Consider the following 16,485-nt stretch of genomic DNA (forward strand, 5'->3'; position numbering starts at 1 on the left):
CACACCACTTAGATCCAAATTACAAAACCAAAATTAGAGCACTAATTTGGAGAGATATTTGGTGATGCATTAAAAAAAAAATGTTAGCACTCCAGATAATATTTCTGTCAGAAAAAAAGGGTGAAAGCAACATGAGCTGCACTAGGAGAAGTATCAATGTCTAATTATGAGATCTCTTTATGGATAAATGTTTACTCTTCTTGCTACCTTAAAACATTTAGAGTAGTGCAGAAACCATTTAGAACAGTGCACAAATGGACTTGGAATAGGTACTTCCTACACTAATCTATATTCACATGGGTGGTCTAGTCTTAAGTGGTTTATTTTTGTGCCATCACTATTTACCTTTTAATTAAAAAAGAAAAGAAAAAGTATGCATCCAGAAGCTGGAGCTTTCTGGTAACGGTATATTTATGTCTAATTGTTTGTGCAACCAGCAGTACTCTGAGTAGAGGCTTGGCATGAGCTGCTTACTTTGGAATACCAGGATTAATCCATATTATTTATTTCCCTCCCATCAGAAGACCCTGATGTCTGTTCTCTTACAAAGACTGTGTGAAGTATTATCTGGTGTTTAGGGAGAGCCAACTGTTTTAACTAACCACTGGAAAAAACATTATTCAAGGGAGATAGCTCAGTAACACAGCACTTGCCTTGAGCCTTTAGGTTCCATTCCCAGGATCTCAGGTACAAAGGCTGAGGGGAAAACAGTGTCTGGTATGCTGAAGAGCCATTACTGGCCATGGTTAGAGAAATTCGAGATGGACTAAAATGAGCTCGGATTTCTAAGAATCCAACCTATGGAATCTGCTGCGGAGCCACCCTCTCAGGCCGTGCGGAGTCCGTGGACATTTTGACAATTTTTTTTACTTTCCTGAAATTTACGTATTTAAATTCGTAGGAAAATATGTAAGCTTCTGCTGAGGAAACATTGAATGGAATGGGGGACAATATGCTAACTGTTACGTACTAAGGAAACGTAAATATGTAATTATTTGTGTATTTTTCCACATGACAGAAAAAAAATTCGCATCTGTCTGTGGATGGATGACGGAACAAAAGGCACCTGACAATCCGTGAAACACAGACGGAGTGGATTTTACACAGTCCGTACATCCCTAGCCATGGTAGACACCAGTGAGTGTGACAGACCCTAGACTGATTGTAAAAGCCACCTCCTGAAATAGCTATTCTGTCTGTGTGTGAGTGCATGTGTGTGTAAAAAAACAAGTCAGGCTTCTAAGATTTGCTGCAGAGGAAACTATAAAATGTTGCACCTGTGCATCCATTAGAATGCCCAAGTCTCTAGAAACTTACATGTACAGTCACCAAACACCCGTTTCTCTCACACTGTACGTTTTTAGGTGTATACATAAAAAAATCTTATCTACAAATATAATGTGTGAAGTAGCCCCTTAGTCTTCCTTTTCTTTCTGATGAACATACAGAGCATCTTTTTGGTTGTCATATCCCTCACAAATTTTCAACTTAATTTTTGTTGTGAGACTGATTTTATTGTTGTTGTTAGTCTTTCTGGATTCTCCCTAAGCGCATGTGCTTTTCTCTTCTACATTTCTCTAGAGACACATCATTCCTTCTCCTTGTTTTCTCATTTGGCTTCCAGGACACCCAAAAGCAAGAGAAAACCTTTTGGCCATACAAAGTTAACTGGTAATGTTTTTGAAAGAAAATAGCTATTTTAAGGCTAGCTCCCAGATCTAAAGGCTGGAAGTACTGTATGTGCAACTGAAAGCAGAGGATCAGGATTTTGCCCCATTATACCAGTGATATAGTATGGGATGTAAACAAATGTGTACTTTTGTACACAGTGTCCTCGATTTCCTAATAATTTTATTCTCTCCCCCTTTTTATTTGAGGGTGACAGATTCAGGAATCAGCAGGTATATGTGCATATATGTGTGTATGCATCTCAACATGTTACATTATACAGGGGACTGTGCATATAGTTGCAGGATTACTGTCCCACTTTGTATATAGCTTCAAACACTGAGCCAGCCCATCTTATACTTATTTATCTAAACTCACAGGCCAAACTTTAAATATGTCTGAAAAAAATCTGGCTGTATAATGTCTCTAGTACAGAAAAACATTATGAACTTGCACATTTCCATATGTGCAATCTACGTTGTACATCACTGTAGCAGCACCATTAGCTCAGCTAGAACTTGGGCTTATTTTGTGCTTTTCTCATTAAAACAGCTTGTGCTGTATCAATGGGGGAATAACCTCATAAAATTAACCCTAGCATTCATGTTGTTGAGGCTGGACCAACAAGCATAAAGCAGACAAAGCAGACCCTTTAAACATCCTGTAAAAGTGTTGGTTTCTATCTACAGCTGCTAGCTCGAGGTGAATCGGATGTTTTTTTAAACAAAAAGGGTCTGTTCAGCTTCACTCTTGCAGAATTGCTACAACCATGCCATCAGTCCTTTGAATCTGAGAAAGGTACGGCTAGGAAGCTGAGTTTCTTTAAAACTGCTCAAACTGGCAGTCAAAAAATGGCTGATGTAACAGAAGTGAGGTCCTTGAAATGCCATTGATTTTCCTAGAAAAAGAAGTAGAATCTGAAATCTTATCCAAACTTCCACACATCTGAGAAGAAAATAAACCACTACCTACCTAGATCAGTGGAGGCGAGTGTGCCATGGGGCAAGGCGAATGTATGAGATAGGGCCACTTGAGCATGTACTACAGAGAACGCAAGTGCCTCTGTGCCTAGGGCAGTTTTGTTTCTAGACCACTATATCAGGGATGGGGCAACACTGCAGCATTGGGGAAGTGGAAGGAAAGAAGGTATGTTGGCCTGACTTTATACCATAGCTTGGCCCATGTGCAGTGCCATTTCTGCCCCAGTATGCCACAAACCCTTGCTGCCTGTGCTTCTTCTGCATGCCACGCCACAGACTGGTCATGCATAATCTAAATGCTTTCGCTTGGACTAGATTCCCAGTACAAATAAAGCTATTTGATCACTGGAGTCAGTCAAATCTATGTGGTGGCACACAGGAATGCCCCCTGGAGAGAGAGATGATTGGTGTGATCCTTACTTTCTTTTTGACACCCAATCAAAACTTTCCTGTTTGCCCAGGCATTTTAAATTTTAAGGCTTGGGGGTGGGATTGTTAAATAGTTTGTATGTCTCTTGTCTTGTAATTTTATCATTGTTTCTATATTGTATTTGTTTTTCTACAATTTTATGTACACCTCCCTAGGATCCCATGTGAATGAAGGACATTTAATGCAATCAATCAATCAATCAATCAATCAATCAATACAATTATCTGAACCTAAGTGAACTGGATTTTTTTAAACCTAAAACTCATTAACTGGGCACAATTTGGTTTTATGTGCACATGATCCATTAGTTTATATTCTGCCTTACTGTTAATGTGCTCAAGGTGGTTAACTGCAAGAAGCAGTTTTGATGAATCAATAGAAAATGATAAGCATAAAAATAAGAGAGCCTTCGGAGACATGTCATCATAATCCAAGAGAAAATTAAGGATTACCCGCATCTATCTGCTGTAGGCTTTATATACACCCCTACACTTATATAAATGAGATTGCTATTTATTTACAAAGCCTACAGGGAATAACATTTTGTTTTCAACATGCAAATAAAGACGAAAGCTGGAATGTATTAGATGTCTGTGCAGAAACATCTGCATTTCAAATCAGAATATCCCTATCAGTAACCCACAAACCTCTAGTAGGTCATAACCTATGGGAACACCCTCTGCACACTAAGCAAGTAAAGCCTGGTATTTTTCTCCTAATTAAAAGTCTCAAGCCTCTGTTTTGTCATGTTTAGACAACAATAGTAGCCTTTCATGACTCAGGAAGTGCCAAAGTGGAGGACGAAATTGACAAGTTCTTCAACAAATACAGAATATGGCTCTGCTGGGCTAAATGAAGTACTGTTTGACAAGAGGAGAATATGCCTCTGTGGGTGTACATGGTGGACAGACGGATTTGCCATTGTGTGCACTTGCGCAAGATTGCTAATAAAAAATAGTTTAAAAAATGACAATACCATTTGTGCAAATTTCAAGAACCCAAAATTTTAAAATTTGCGCAAATGGCAGAACCTGAAATAAATGTGCAAAATCTTTCCAGAATTGGGGGGGAAATCCACTACAATCCACCGCCACTTACTAGAATGGAAACACTGCAGGATCCCATCGTGCTTAAACTGAATGGAATTCCCAGCATTGCACATCCCTAATATATGTGCTGTGAGGATCAGAGCCTACATGGTTATATGATCATGCTTGATAGTTTTTGCCCCGCACTTAAACTTGATTTGGGCAAACTCATATTTAGCAGCTTCAGTCTATAACAAAGGTAGGGAATCTCCAGCCACTGGTCTCCTGCAGAGCCTTCCCATCTGGCCCAAGGCCTCCCATCTGGCCCAAGGCCTCCCCTCTGGCCCTACACAGCAATTAGGCTTTAAAAAAAACCCCACTGGTGAAAAGCCTGGTTGCGGGGGGGACGGGACACTGGGGGTGTATGTTACTGCCAGAAGGGAATGGATAACCATCCCCTCCCATCTGCTGCAACTCCCCTTCACAAAATTGCCCCCATGCTGCAATGAGGCTTTTTAAAATGGAGGCTTTTAGAAAGCCTAATTGCTACATTGGGGCATGAGCGGGGGTCGATGCTGGAAAGAGAAGGGCCAACCCTTCCCTCTTTGTGTACTGTGACTCCCCCTGAAAAATCCCATGCCACAATGAGGTTTGGAAAACCTCATTTTCCCAAGCCTAATTGCTGCAGGGGTGGGGTGTTTTCCCCCTCTCTTCCCCAACTTCCCCCTCCCATGCTGCAATTAGGCTTGGGAAAAGCCTACCATAGGCTTCAATGGGAGGCCTTTCCCACGTCTAATTGCAACATGGAGGACCTGCGTGTGTGTGCATGTGTGTATGTATGAATATGTGTGAATGGTGCGAGTGAATGTGTGAGAGAGTGTGGGGTGGCTTCACCCATTGCCAATGCTGGTCTTGCCCACTTTGGGGTTGCCCTGATGGCATGCAGTTCCTGACATGTTGCCACTAAGCAATATAGCCCCCAGGCAATATAGCCCCCTGGTCTATAATATGATCAGAGACTATGTGACTTACTTTCCAGTTCAGTAAAATGACCATCTATCCATTTAAATAAAATAGTCACCTTCCAGCATTCTACTGCTTTACCATATACTTTCAAAAAGAGAGGCTACATCTGAAGATGCTGATGATATGCCATTTATTACATGTAATACATAACATACCATCAGCATCTTGGGATGTGGTCTTTACTTTTGGTGGTCGTTTCAGTGGATGAGTTCTGAGGTTATTTGCCGCATACCATCAATGCCATGCTACAGAAAGAACAGGTGTGAGTTAGTGCATTGTCTTCCCCAACATTTTTTGGAAGGCAGTTCTTAGGTTGTTGGAAGAGCTGCCTGATGCTTGGTTCTACTCAGCCATGAGCACTGCCAGAGACGGAAAAAAAAACGCACGTCATAGTCTGCCTAGCAGCCTCCCTTCCTGGCCAGGATTGGGAGCAGGGAAATGGAGACGGGTGAGGAGGCAGCAGAGGAGAAAGTGGCAGAATTACTTTAGTGGGGGAAGGAAGGGGAAATAGTTGGAGCAGTGGGAGGGGCTACAGTAACGGGAATATGAGGGGGTGGATAAGAAAGGGAAGGAGATGAAGTGTGTGGAGGGAAGGGCAGGAGCAAAGAGAACCCCTCCTTTCTAAAAGTCCCCTATTTCATTGTTAGTGTGGGTGTGGTGAGGAAAAGCAACTGCTCCTACACACTCAGACCCACTTGACAAGCATATGTGAAACACTTGCTTGATATCTAGCATGCTGCCAATTGAAAAACAAGCTAGGGAGGGGTTGTAACAGATTATGAAAATTCAAGAACAGGGCTCAGCAAATACACATGGAAAACACCAGTTTACACTGTAACAGTACTGAAGAGTTAAACCTCCGAATACATAAACAAGCAAACAAACTGCTGGGAACTGATAGACACCCTCTTGCCAAGGCATAGTTCATATATCTCTATATATGACATAATTTCCCCCTCAAACACAGTTTCCCCGAAGTTATTACCGACATGCAATACCTATGCTAAATGGCTTTCATTGTTCAAAAACTGGGGTTTCTTTTCTTATTTAGGCTGCCTCAGTCATGTAACCAACACTGCACAGTGGGATGGGGCCTTGAATTAATATGCTCTGGGTAGCACGCAAAACCCCTTCATGGATCACTGCCTTGATATGGCGAAGGGGCTTGCGTAACTCAGTGAAGCCATAAGCTATGCCGTGCAGGGCCACCCAAGATGGACAGGTCATGGCGGAGAGTTCTGACAATATGTGGTCCACTGGAGAAGGAAATGGCAACCCACTCCAGTATTCTTGCCAAGAAAACCTCATGGAACGTATCACAAGGCTAAAAGATATGACACTGGAAGATGAGCCCCTCAGGTCGGAAGGTGTCCAATATACTACTGGGGACAGAATGATCTCAGTACGAATCCAAGGCAAACCATTCAACATCACAGTAATGCAAGTCTATGCCCCAACCACTGAGGCTGAAGAAGCTGAGGTTGATCGGTTCTATGAAGACCTACAACACCTTTAACACCAAAAAAAATGTCCTCTTCATCATAGGGGATTGGAATGCTAAAGTAGGAAGTCAAGAAATCACCGGGATAACAGGCAAGCATGGCCTTGGTGTACAAAATGAAGCAGGACAAAGGCTAATAGAGTTTTGCCAAGAGAACATGCTGATCATAGCAAACACTCTTTTCCAACAGCACAAGAGGCGACTCTACACATGGACGTCACCAGATGGTCAATATCGAAATCAGATTGATTATGTCCTTTGCAGCCAAAGATGGAGAAGCTCTATACAGTCAGTAAAAACAAGACCTGGAGCTGACTGTGGCTCAGATCATGAGAGTCTTGTTGCAAAATTTCGGCTTAAACTGAGGAACGTAGGGAAAACCACTAAACCATTCAGGTATGACCTCAATCATATCCCTGATGAATATACAGTGGAGGTGACGAATAGATTTCAGGGATTAGACCTGATAGACAGAGTGCCTGAGGAACTATGGACGGAGGTCCGTAACATTGTTCAGGAGGCAGCAACGAAATCCATCCCAAAGGAAAAGAAATGCAAGAAAGCCAAGTGGCTGTCTGATGAGGCTTTACAAGTAGCTGAAGAAAGAAGGGAAGCGAAAAGCAAGGGAGAAAGGGGAAGATATATCCAACTGAATGCAGAGTTCCAGAGAATAGCAAGGAGAGACAAGAAGGACTTCTTAAACGAACAATGAAAAGAAATCAAGGAAAACAACAGAATGGGAAAGACTAGAGATCTCTTCAAGAAAATCGGAGATCTCAAGGGAACGTTTTGTGCAAAGACGGGCATGATAAAGGATAAAGAAGGCAGGGACCTTACAGAAGCAGATGAGATTAAGAAGAGGTGGCAAGAATCCACAGAAGAACTATACAGGAAAGATCTGAATGTCCCTGATAGCCATGATAGTGCGGTCACTGAACTTGAGCCGGACATCCTTGAAAGTGAAGTCAAGTGGGCCTTAGGAAGCATTACTAACAACAAAGCTAGCGGAGATGACAGTATTCCTGCTGAGCCATTTAAAATCCTAAAAGATGATGCTGTTGAAGTGCTGCACTCAATATGCCAACACATTTGGAACACTCAACAGTGGCCACAAGACTGGAAAAGGTCAGTTTACATTCCAATTCCAAAGAAGGCAACACCAAAGAGTGTTCAAACTACCGCACAATTGCGCTCATTTCACATGCCAGCAAGGTGATGCTCAAAATCCTACAAGCTAGGCTTCAGCAGTATGCGAACCGAGAACTACCGGAACTACAAGCTGGGTTCTGAAGAGGCAGGGGAACTAGAGATCAAATCGCCAACATTCGCCAGATCATGGAGAAAGCAAGAGAATTCCAGAAAAACGTCTATTTCTGCTTCATCGACTACACTAAAGCCTTTGATTGTGTGGATCACAACAAACTGTGGCAAATTCTGAAAGAGATGGGAGTACCAGACCACCTTACCTGTCTCCTGAGAAACCTGTACGAGGGTCAAGAAGCAACAGTAAGAACCAGACATGGAACAACCGAGTGGTTCAAAATTGGGAAAGGAGTACGACAAGGCTGCATATTGTCGCCCTGCTTATTTAACTTATATGCAGAGTACATCATGAGAAACGCCGGGTTGGATGAATCACAGGTCGGAATTAAGATTGCTGGGAGAATTGTCAACAACCTCAGATACGCAGACGATACCACCCTAATGGCAGAAAGCGAAGAGGATCTAAAGAGCCTCTTGTTGAGGGTGAAAGTGGAGAGTGCAAAAGCTGGTTTGAAACTCAACATTACAAAAACGAAGATCATGGCATCTGGCCCCATCACTTCCTGGCATATAGAAGGGGAAGAAATGGCAGCAGTGACAGATTTTATTTTCTTGGGCTCCAAGATCACCGCAGACGGTGACTGTAGCCATGAAATTAAAAGACGCTTGCTCCTTGGGAGGAAAGCTATGGCAAACCTAGACAAGACAGTAAGAAGCAGAGACATCACCTTGCCGACAAAGGTCCGTATAATCAAAGCTATGGTTTTCCCAGTAGTAATGTATGGTTGTGAGACTATAAGGAAGGCTGAGCGCCAAAGAACTGATGCTTTCGAACTGTGGTGCTGGAGAAGACTCTTACGAGTCCCTTGGACTGCCAGGTCCAATCAGTCAATCCTAAAGGAAATCAACCCGGAGTGCTCATTGGAAGGACAGATACTGAAGCTGAAGCTCCAATATTTTGGCCACCTAATGCAAAGAGAAAAGTCACTGGAAAAGACCCTGATGCTGGGAAAGACTGAAGGCAAAAGGAGAAGGGGATGGCAAAGGATGAGATGGCTAGATAGCATCACTGATGCAATGAATATGAATGTGAGCACACTCTGGGAGAGAGCGGAGGACAGGAAGGCTTGGAGTGCTATGGTCCATGGGGTCACGAAGAGTCGGACACGACTTAACAACTAAACAATAGCACGCAAAAGCCAGGATTACTGAATTTGTGATGATACATTCCAGCAACTCAGATTATTATTTATATTGAGCCATTGAAGTACATATTGCTTGACAAAGCAGAAAAGAAAAAAAGAAAAGTCTCTGCCCCAGGTAACTTACAAGCTAAATTTCAACAGAGGGAGGGGAGAGGCAATGATAATAAGGGACGCATGTGAGAAAATGCAGTCACACATGTACTCAGGAATCATTTCAGGCTAAGGATTAGAAGATTAGGGCAAAGGCGTCACACAAAAACCCTGAGTTCCTGTGTGAGGATTTGGAGGAGGAGAGGAAAGTGGTTCCAGGTATTCATTCTGAGAAGGACAGCAACAAAAAAGGAGCAGAGCTGTTTAAAAGCACAGGAAACTTTCAAGTGTTTGAAAATGGAAGAGGCGTGAAGCTGGAAGAGCAAAGGCCATCGGCAGGGCTATATGAGGAAGTAAGGCCAGGAAGACTGTGAAAAGAACGATTTTTGCAGCAGAGATCTGGGAAGAGGACTAAGGTACAACCAGGAAAGGCCAGAGAGAAGAAAATTGCAGGAAAAGGCCACCGCCTGCTCTTCATCAGGAGTGGGAAACCTCAGGCTTCAGGACCAAATCCAGTCCTCCTGGGATCCCAATCCAGCCCTCTGAGGTTCCCCAGTTTGCCACGCCCCTTCCCCTGGCCTCACCCCCTTTCCCCCAACCACCAATCATTGGTGGTTTCCCAGCTTTTTCCCACCTCCTACCCTCATTCTAAAAGGTTGAAATGCCTCTCCTAAGGCTTAGTTACTGGCAGGAAGAGCTTTATTGTTTGTATTTTTGGCGCCACTTCTTTTGCCTTCAGCCCGGCTTCCTTCGACTTTGGCCCCGCCCATCACTGGAATGCAGAGCTTCTCTGAAAATGAATTCAGCCCTCAGACTGAAAGAGGTTTCTCACCCTTGCTCTACACACATTGATCTCCACTCCTTGCTGTCCTGCAGCGTTGTGACTAGGGATGTACGAAAGTCACTTACCTGTTCGCGGATTATGTTGATGGTTGGGGGGAAGGCGTTCTGTCCCTCCCCCCAGAATCCTCGCTGGGGGGGGAGGCGCTCCGTTCCTCCCCCCGGAATCCTCCGCAAAATATTTACAAATTTAAATATTTACGTAGGCTAAAACGGGGAATCAAAAAGGGACGCAAATAGCGCCTGCTACACTATTTGCGTTCCCCTTGATTTTCGCCGTCATGGTCTATGTAAATATTTACGTAGATTAAGAGGGCAAAAATAAGGAACGCAAATGGCGGCGGCCGTAGCCGCCGCCATTTGCGTACGCGCTTTTTGTTTTGTTTTTAACCCACCCAGCCATGATAGGCTACATAAAGATTTACATAGCCTATCACGTCGTGTTTTTTTTTTTTTAAACCTAGTCATGATAGGCTACGTAAATCTTTACGTAGTCTATCACGTCTTTCTTTTTCTTTCTTTTTTTTTTAACTAGAGTGGAAATGGCGGTGGCGGCACCCCGTCGGAAGACCGGCCACCGCAGCCGCTGCCGCCGCCCGGAAGATCCACCCCAGGTAAGTCTTGTCCCGGGGGGGATCTGCGGGGGGGGCGGGGGGTGGCAGGCCCTTCCGCCATGGAGTTCGGGGGGCTGAATGCACTGGCATTCGGCCTCACCGAGATCCGTGGTGGTATTCTCTGACATCCCTAGTTCTGACACAGCTATTTGGGGGAAACAACCCTTTCGAGTCATTTAAATTCCATGGACTTCCTGCTTTTTGTATTGTGAGATGCCTCTTTGCATGTGGTGGGTGGGGAAAATCCAAGTGGAACTGGGTCAGAGGAGAAGGCTCAGCATATTTAATCCAACTATAGGGGCTTGCTTGAGTTGACAGCACACAACTTCTAACATGTGCTGAACTCTTCTGACAACTTAGTACTCTGCAGATCTCTATCACAAAATCTGACAAGCTATCTCCGAAGAAAGGAGCCATTTGAGTATTTGGCTTGAATAGCAATCTAGTGAATCCTCATGGAGCACTCTCCCTTTAAGAAAGCCACAACGTATCTGGGGGTGGAGGGGTGTCACAAGCAGCTTTCTCAAGAATGCTACAATAAAGATAACATTCAGTACTGAATGGGTTAAATGCTCCCAGATGTTTTTCAATAGCAAAGTAAAAGAGAAAGAAATACTCCTAATTGCAACCTTGATACAAGCAAAATAATATCCTGGCCTGCAGTGTTGCCAAAGCAAATGTTATGCAAAGGTCAGCTTGGAAGAATGTCAGCATTTCAGTTCATCAGAGACACACCAGCAGTGGGAAGGGCTTCTCCATTCTGCAATAAAGGGAAAAGCTGACTCGCTGGATGGCGAAACACCACAGACAGACAGCTGCATCATTTTGTTCTTGCACCATTGCTTCTCTTGGCGGGTGGCAACACTGGCTTTCCAGTGTGTACCGTTATAAAAGACACACATGTTTACCACAGAGACCACTGTGCCAACTTCAAACCAGGAAACTTCAGACCACCTTCAAACCAAGAAAGCTGTACCTTGCTCATACTAGTGAGTATTTTCAACTGATAAATGAAAAGCAAACCAAATAAGGGACTGCAAAAGCGATCCCAGGGTGTGGTTGCTGCATTTAATTTCAGAGGTCGTTCCTTGTGCAAGGACAAGAGACTGAACCCCCATCCCTACCCACCATCTCTCTGAAACAATTTCATCAGCTGGAAACCAGGAAAAATGAAAGCAATCAAGGGATTTCACAGCACGCATTGCACAACAATAGAGAAAAATCATGAAATTTCCATAGCAACATCAAACAATTTTGCAAACTGCACTCAAGTGACTAAGATGACTCAACATTTTGGAGTGGACAAGTCTGTCAGCTTTAAAAGAAATAATCATTTGCATGTGTCTGGCACTTAAGCTTTGCATGCTGGCAACAATCCATTCATTGCTATATTTACAGACAAGGAAGGTGGCCTTGGAGGATAAACCACTGAACAAGCATTCAGCCAATCTGGGTTCATGCACAACTTCCACAGAATACAGGTCAGATGCTGGTCAAACCACATTCTCAATCTCAATGCTTCCATTTACCTCCACAAATGGATAGAATTCCACATTCTTTGTCATGGTCAAGAGCTCACAGTTTCTCCTAAGAAATGGATCACTGCTAAGCAAAACCAGAATATCTAACAACTTTGTTCATATTTTGGATTGTGGATGTTGTGAGCCACCTTCAGGTTGAGAGAGGCAGAATGTGTACGTGAATGTGTGTGTTTATTTCTTACACAGTTCCTCCTCCTCCCAAACAATTGAGTCTCCTCTCCTCTCAAACAACAGTTGAGTCTCTTACTATACATGCTTTTACACCATTAATTATGATGGGATCCTAAGGGCTATTTGGTATAATTTTAATAACTGCTACATTTAGGTACCAGAGTAAAATACAGAATCTAAAAATAACCTTTCTGAATTCATAAGATATTTGTTCCTCCAGTGGAATTTTCAAAATCTAGAGAGAGAAGTTAATCCACCTCATATTGACAAGAAGTCAGTGAAACTGACAGTAAAAGATCAGATTTTACTAGGTGCTGTACATTATGTGTCAGCAATGTGGTCTCCTCCAGATGTTTTGGATTGCAACTCCCACAATTCCCATGCTGACTAGAGCTTACAGGAGAAGTAGTCCAAAGCATCTGGAGGGCACCAGGTTGCCTACCCCTGATGTACACTTTACATCACAGAAATCGATATGGCCCCTTGCTCAGAGTTAGACAGATATGACACAGGTTGGGGATAGCAGAATAATAAGGCAATTAAAATTGGTAGCAGAAGCGGTGCATGCATGGAGACTCACACAGGAAGGAAAGAAACCTGTGCTCAAGTGACTAACATAAACCACATAAAAACAATATGAAGCATATCACCATTAAAAAGGAGCTAAAACGGAATGGAAAGTATCCAAAGACTGTGCAGTTGCTAAGCCACTCATACAAGGATTTTTCCCATTCCATCTCTCAGCATCCCTCAAAAGGCCTCTCCACAGAGTCAGAGGAACCTTCTAAACAGTGTAGACTGTATCATGCAGGGGCAGGGGCTGCAGGGAAGGGAATTTCCCCAAATCATTGCCTTGCATAAGTGGCTTGTTTTGATGTAGCAGTAGTGAGCCACTCTAATAATTCAGAGCCACTTTACATAAGAATGTATGTCTTACAAAGAGGGGGAAATTATGCCCCAGCCAATTTTATTACAGATGACCAATAACTGTAAGCCTGCAGGCAGATCTTTTGTCTTTTAAAATGTTTTCTATAGTGCTGAGAGTCTTTAGGCACCTCATAAGTGATCCTAGAGTACTGATTGCCTTCCTCTTTAAGGGTCCAGTTCCCATTGGGTTTGAACTCAAGTGATAAGACAGATTTGTTGTTGTTCAGTCGTTAAGTCATGTCCGACTCTTCGTGACAGATACATCACTGTTAAATAAATCTGTCTTGAAGAAACATGCAGTGATGCAGTTAGTGGTCTGTCTTGAGTGCACAAATCATTTTCTGTATGGGTGGTCTCAGAACTGCTGGTTAAACAGGTTACCATGTCTCCTTTGTCATGCCTTCTATGTGTATTTGTCACTAACAAGAACACTCGTTTAGGAATACATTAATGTTTCAACCCTCATTATAGGAAAAAGTCATTTGATGCCAGCTCCTGATCTTTTATTTTCCGCTACTGAGACAAGGCAAAGTGACAGAGAAAGGTGGTTTATTTCCCATATGGTAAGTTTCTATGCAGAACCCTAACAGCCAAATTTAGCAAGGAACTGCTTGCAAATTATATTATGAGATAGAATTTGGCTGTGAGAATTCTGACCAGTGTGTCTAGGTGGAACCATGTTAAACCAATTTTGAAAGTACTATGCTGGCTCCTCATTCGCTTCTGAGCCCAATTCAAGATGCTGATGCTTACTTTTAAAGCCCTGAACAGCTTGGGACCCAAGTAACTGAAGCAGCACTTCCTCCCATACCAGCCTGCCCATGCTTAAAGATGGTTAGATGAGTCCGTTTGCCAAACTCCATAATTAGGAGATATGCATTATGCATCCACAAAGAAGAAGGGTGCCACCATCATGCCCTTCTGAGGGAGGGAGGGAGGGAGGGCTGGCCCTTTCAGTGCCAGGTCAACCAGCATTTTAAATTGGTTGGATGGCTTTAGGTGGTTGATTTGTTTTTGTTTTTTAAATCATCTCTCAATTTATGGTGTGTAATTCTGATACTGTGATTTAGTACTATAGTGTTGATTGACGTTTTATGCCCTAAGATCCATTTTTTTTAGGATGAGGATATGGTATAGAACATTTCAAAATCATCATCATCATGAAGAATAATTCATGTCCCCATAACCCCTCTTTCAAGATTAACAGTTATTCTTTCTACAAAAGAGGTAGCATAGGACAATCCCAGACTAGTCCATTCATGTTGTTGTTGAGGATATTATGAAGACTGATATTTGTTTGGTGCATTCGGGCAGGACAAAGGCTCGGGATCCTGAAGGAGTGCAGGGTTCTGGATTTTACTACAAGGGCCCTGCTTGCAAAAAAGAATGGGGAACTGGAAGTGGCAAGGAATGTATTATTAGAGATATTTTAAGGCCCATCTAGCAGCAATTCTTACTGCATATTTGTAAACATTAGTTCAATCTATGTCACACCTTGGCTTAGTTTGCTCAGATGAGTCTATTTTATAGTGCTTACATTTGAAAGCATCATTTGTGGAGCTATCTCTTTATCAGGTCAATATTGCTTCACCTTGTGCTTCATGTCACCACAAATGATTCAAACCTTTGCTACAATTATTTTGGGTATCTAAAAGGGTAGAACAGTAATGCCACATATAAACAAGACAACCTGTCACAGCATGGCCAGTGCCACCCACTATCACCTTTCCTTAGGTATTTAGTAATTCTCCTTCTGGCTCAATCAATCAATTAATCAATTCTTAAATTAATTTTAGTATTTGTTTACTCATCAGGAGTGTACAAGTTACTGTGTATGTCTTTAAACCAAGGAAATAATGTGGAAGGTTCTCTTTCAAACTTGAATAAATGGGCCTAAAAACATATGGCAGCAAGAGTACATTTATTAAAGTGTCATGCATTTTTTCTTTGCAAACTCACTTTTTTCTGATTAGCCAAAGACAAACTCCTAAAGAGCTTCCTGCCCTGTTTGCCAGCATTCCAAATGGTGAAGGATGTCCAGTGACTGAGAATTCTCTCTTCTAGAAACAAGCCACGGTGTGTCCAGATGGTTCCCCTGAGATATTGGGAAGAAGAAGTGAGAGAGCAAGACTCAACTTCAGTTAGACACAGTGCATTCCAAAGAGACTCATACAGGAAACAGGCTAGCAGCACTGCCAGAGGAGCTGAAAGCTGTCCATGGGGAAACATTCTCCTGTTCTAATATTAAACTTGACATCCCTGGGAGATGAAGTCTCACAACATGTAGGTGTTCGGAAACCTTCATTCTGGTTGGACTCAATGCCTACTGCTCTGGCCCAGAGAATGATCTCATGACAAATCATATGGTTCAACTGCTGAACTAAGGGGATTTGGGCCTGACCAGTGCCAGGAAGCAGGCAGGTTTAAGTGGTAGGTGACTCAGGTTTGGGTGTATATATGCACCTGCCACTAACTACCTACCCAGCTAAACTATCTAATAAATAGCTGAAACGAACAGTTCATCTTCATTTGTAAAGCTGACAACATTAACCTGTATAGCTAGCACTGTGATAATATTTCTTTCTTTTAATTTATGAGAAACATGAATTGCAACATCAGTGTCCATTCAGCAGATAGTGTGTGTATGAGCAATAGGGATCAGATCCATGCCAGCAAATTTATCATCGTAGACGAGAGGGATAAATAATGTCTCCAAATCATGCAAATAGGCTAGATGAACAAATGGAGCAGGGGGTAGCCAAAGACTCCTCTGGTCCTACCTGGATGGTGGCCACCTGGGAACTGTATATAAGGCTGCTTTGAACTGCTTGGAAGAGTAGTGTGTGTGTGTTTGTGTGTGTGTGTGTGTGTATATATATATATATATATATATATATATATATATATATATATTAGAAGTATTGAACATATATACTGTACTAGATCTTTTACAACTATATTTTAGGGCTACAACTTCATTTTATTGTGCAATAAATGTGTACATGCTCCTGGAGGGGAATGCAATCTTCCCAGAACAGAAATAGGGCCTTGGGGAAAAGATGCCAAGATTCCCCTACAACATCATTCCATCCCCATCCCCAAGGCCATACGTCTGTTCTGGGAATATAACATTCCTGCCAGCCAACACATTTACTGTGGCTTAGAGCGTTTTGTCCACCTAGTGGATACTCATCAACTACA

At 42.7% G+C, this 16,485-nt stretch overlaps 1 protein-coding gene across 5 annotated transcripts in view; it reads right to left on the minus strand.

Moving 5' to 3' along the window:
* QTGAL (queuosine-tRNA galactosyltransferase) overlaps positions 1–16,485 on the minus strand; it is a 288,495-nt gene that overhangs the window by 32,961 nt on the left and 239,049 nt on the right. For 2 of the 5 annotated variants that reach the window (XM_084838336.1, XM_084838337.1), the window contains one exon: positions 15,244–15,379. The exons of the other annotated variants lie outside the window; for them this stretch is intronic. In XM_084838336.1, the coding sequence (XP_084694462.1) occupies positions 15,244–15,379 (136 nt within the window). The remainder of the gene's footprint in view (positions 1–15,243; positions 15,380–16,485) is intronic. 5 annotated transcript variants of the gene reach the window in all.

This window comes from Heloderma suspectum, chromosome 2, assembly GCF_057233095.1.
Source record: "Heloderma suspectum isolate Gila_16-S chromosome 2, 16-S_ref, whole genome shotgun sequence".
Classification (NCBI taxonomy): Eukaryota; Metazoa; Chordata; class Lepidosauria; order Squamata; family Helodermatidae; genus Heloderma; species Heloderma suspectum.